Here is a 4037-nt window from a genome sequence, read left to right on the forward strand (position 1 = left end):
CTATGTCTGAGCAGGCAGGCTGTGTGTTCTTTGTTGTTTGCTCGTCTGTGGGCACAATACTTTTTGCCTCCTTCTTCAACTGGCAGGGTCAGTCACTCAGATACGGTATGGCAGGGCAGGTCTAGCTGAAGAGGAGTTACTGGGAAGGGTTGTTTGTGGCACTTAGTACAGCCAGCAGGGCAGGTTGGTAATCAGTGCAGGGCAGGTTCCAGTAGGCTCCACCTGTTTTTAATGGCCATGCCCACCAGTCTCTGCAGCTCAGGCTCTGCTGTCCCCTCCACCCCAACCTCTCTCCTCCTTGTCCCCTGGGTGCCCATCACCTGGACCACATCTTGGTGTCCTCTACCTTCCTCAAGGGCATAGGCCTGTCGTCTTGTCTTCTAACCCTGTGTGCTTTTCTTGAAACATCTCCACACCTGTAACTCCGGCTACTCCCAAGTGCTTGATTCCCAGCCCCTTATCCCTGTCTCTCCCCTGATACTCCTCAGGGACCTCACGCTCAGCCAGCAGCAACACTGCTCGCGTGTTCTTCCCTCCAGCCTGCTCTTCCTCCTGGGTGCCCCTGTGGGTTAATGGCCTAATTGCCTACTCCGTTGTCCTCAGCTCTCTGCTGCTCTACTTCTGTGTGTAGGCCACGCTGGGCCCTGCCTCCTTAACCCTACTGCTCCTTCCCTTCCCCTTTCTGCCCATGGCTTCTAGAACCCAGGGTTCTCACCAGAGTGAGCTTTTGTCACATAATCTGCATATTCTTAAATCCCCCCCCCCCAGTGGCTTTGGTAGTGGGGGCTCTTGGCTGGAGCCCAAGGCAAGTTGTGTGCATTTTTTGGGTGGGGAAAGACCTCAGCTTTGCCAGCGTGGGTGTTATCCATGACCCATGAAAGATTAAAAGCCAGTCGTCAGCAGGATAAAATGCACACAGGACCTTGGGCCATTCCCTGCTGGCCTTTCCACCCTCGCCCCCCACCACCACCCACAAGCCTGTGTGCCCAGTCAGGCCCATCTGCTCACAAAGTTCCTTCTCTCCTCTGCTCCTTTGCACCTGCTGTACTCTTTGCTCTCAACGCTTCCCCACCCTGTCCCCCAACCAGGCTTCTCTTCCCCTTTAAAGACTCAGTTCAAATGTCACCTGCTCCGTGAAGTTCTCCATGCTCCCTCCAGGCTGCAGAGCAGTTGTGGCCTCACCACCTCAGGGGCTGCATGGGATCGTGCCTGGCCCCAGCACCCAGCACAGGGCGGATATCAGGGGTGCTGATAAAGCCTAGGAGGGAATGGATTTACCGTGGTTACCTGCCATGCACATACCCAAGCAGCCACGAGGTGGCAGTATTGTCCCGGGCTTTGCCGAAAGACCTCATCTGGGACTGCACCGCATTCCATCCCACGTTGTGGGAGCTGGAGTCCCAGACCATGTCCTGCCCCCTGGTCATTTAGAGAACAGGAATGTGAGGCGCTTTGGGCTGCTTGGATTGATTATCTCGAGTATCCGACAAATATTCACTGATGAGTGCTTGGTGCCAAAGCAGAGCAGGGCGGGATCCTTAACTCACTTTACCCCATTTCACCCTCACAGCAGACCGTGGAAGTAGAGATCATCACCCCAGTTTAGAGTTTGCTGAGGTTCAGAAGAGGAAAGACCTGCCTGAGGTCACCCTGCAATGTCAAGTCCTTCCCTACCACTTCTGACCACAGATGCTATGTGTAGGGGCCACGATGTAATATCCTTTCTCTCTCCCTGCCCTGTGTCTCCTGGCCCTTTGCCGCCAGTGGCTGCAGGCTCAGGGCAACACAAGGCCACTCACCCCATTGTTTACACAGGGATGGGCCGGCCAGACCTTGCCCCTGCCCTGACCCGAGTCAGGATCGCTGTCTGTCTGTCCCAGCTCTGCCCTGTAGGACTGTCAGTGGGGGTGGCCAGGGTAACAGCACTGGGCATAGGCCGTCTGTTGGCTGCTACAGCCTCCCCTGTCATTTTCTCTTTAGGAGAAAAAACCCTGAAAGGCCTTCTGCTTCCCTTCACTCTTTAATGTTTTGAGGTTCTGCTCTAACCCCTGAATGATCATCAGTGCCTCAGCTGCTCTCCTTGCCCGTGCGGCCGTCCGTCGGGAGGGCCTGGCTGCAGCAGCTCACTGGCTGGGCACAAGGGCCTCACTGAGCCTGCGCCTGGTGAGCCTCCCAGGAAGGAGGGGCAGGGCATTGGACCCCACGGCTGCGCGGGGGTCTGCAGCCTTCCCATGGAGCCCCTGCCCTGCTGGGTGGGTTCCTGGAATGCCACAGCCTCCTAGTGCTCGTCCGCCTGCTGCGAAGGCTCCCTTCCCGGGCTGCCGTTGGTGGGGGTGTCCCTGAGGAGCTGGTATCATGTGGAAGCCGAGTTCAACTAGGGCAGCTCCACTTTCATCTGTTTTATGTGGCGAAGCCCTGAGTGAGATTTTTTTATAGAAATTCTGCTAAAGGTTTTTTAAATTATTTTAAAAATTTGACAACCACTGACTGATTTAAGCCCCTCATTCCTAAAACCCATATGACCATATGGCCGCCTTGTGTAACCTTTCAGGCCATTTCCCACCTTGCTCCTGCAGCCTCATGGCCCTCACTGCCCACTGCCCAGCCTGGTGGCCTGCAAGGCCGTCTCTTCTGGGGCTGGGCAGTCCTCATGGGTGCCCTCACCCATGCCCACTCCTCTGCCTGGAACGCCCCTGCCCACATTGGATGTTGAGATCCCACCTGGCTTCCCAGAAAAACCACCAGTGTCCCCCCTCCACCATCAGAGTACCTGCCCCTTCTCTGCATTCCCATCAGGCACAGAACCTACCTCTACTCGTTTCCGTGGCATAGGGTCAGAGTTAGGTAAGCTTGGTTCTTATGCGTAAGGGTCAGGCCCCTGCAAGGCCGGCCTCCTGGCATGGGAAGGCAGCACGAGCCGGCCAAGGGCAGAGACACCGAGCCAGACAGCTGCTGGCATTCCTGGCTGTGACGTGTGTGGAGCTTCAGGGAGAACATGGAGCAATTCAGAGAGGCTTGGGAAGCCCCTTCCCCATGTTCTCTGTGTACCCCACAGTGTCACAGACAGTGCCCAGGAAACACCAAGCCAACCAGACCACACCAGGTTGCAGAAGCAGAGGGTCCCCTAAGCCTTGTGGCTGAGGCCCAGCCTCAAGTCAGGTTTAGGATCAAGTCCCAGATCTGCCACCTTGTGACCATCTCCCCTCTAAGCAAGAGTACAAGGATTCCTGCTGGGTTGTAAGAGGTGAGACAGAAGGACGCTTACCGCATACTTGCTATTGGCACCATAGCCTTGGGCACTGCCTTGCAGGGAGTGAGGCAGGGACTGTGAGAGGTGCCGTTGTCCCCAAACTGATCAGTCTCCAGCAGCAGCAGAGGCAGGTCTACACCTGGCTTGTACAGCAAACACAACGCACAGACACACACCCTCCCACACACACTCACAGCCACTCACACACACACAGGGCAGCTCCACCAATCCCCGGACTTGCCTGTCATTCCTGTGTTTGGGCACTCGCAAGGTGGTTAGCCCTTCTCTTTGTCTTGCTCTGAGGTGTGGTGGGGTTTCTCTGGGTTCCCTGTGCACTGACTGTGCCTTTCTGTCCCCCATTCTCTCCACTGCAGTACGAATACAGCTTCCGCACAGAGCAGAGTGCCGCTGCCAGACTCCCGCCAAGCCCCACCAGGTGTCAGCAGATCCCACAGTCGTGAGGAGCTTCAGGGAGAAGACAAGCCTCCTGCCCAGACTACTGAATGGGGGCCCAGCTGGGGCTGTGGTCACTTTCCTCCTTGCCCCATCCCTCCTGCCCACCCTCTCCTCTCCCTCCACGGACAGAAGCCCTCTACCACCAGCCAGCCTCCCACACGCCTTGCAGGCCTTACCTGGGAGACTCTGGACTTCTGATCGTTACATTCTTCGTCATCGGCTTGCCTGACATGACACTCCAGCCTCCCTGGGCACCTTGTTCATAATCGCAACTAATCCATGTGTGCTGTAATGACCAGCGGCTCCTAACACATCTGTGTAATGACCACTT

General features: G+C 56.5%; 1 protein-coding gene across 1 annotated transcript in view; it reads left to right on the top strand.

The window, feature by feature from the left end:
• MVB12B (multivesicular body subunit 12B) overlaps positions 1 to 3711 on the top strand; it is a 173089-nt gene extending 169378 nt beyond the window's left edge. Inside the window, exon 10 of the mRNA XM_023730753.1 lies at positions 3625 to 3711. Coding sequence (XP_023586521.1) covers positions 3625 to 3711 — 87 coding nt within the window. The remainder of the gene's footprint in view (positions 1 to 3624) is intronic.
• Positions 3712 to 4037: the final 326 nt, after the last annotated feature.

This window comes from Trichechus manatus, unplaced genomic scaffold, assembly GCF_000243295.1.
Source record: "Trichechus manatus latirostris isolate Lorelei unplaced genomic scaffold, TriManLat1.0 scaffold00038, whole genome shotgun sequence".
In the NCBI taxonomy this organism is placed as follows: domain Eukaryota; kingdom Metazoa; phylum Chordata; class Mammalia; order Sirenia; family Trichechidae; genus Trichechus; species Trichechus manatus.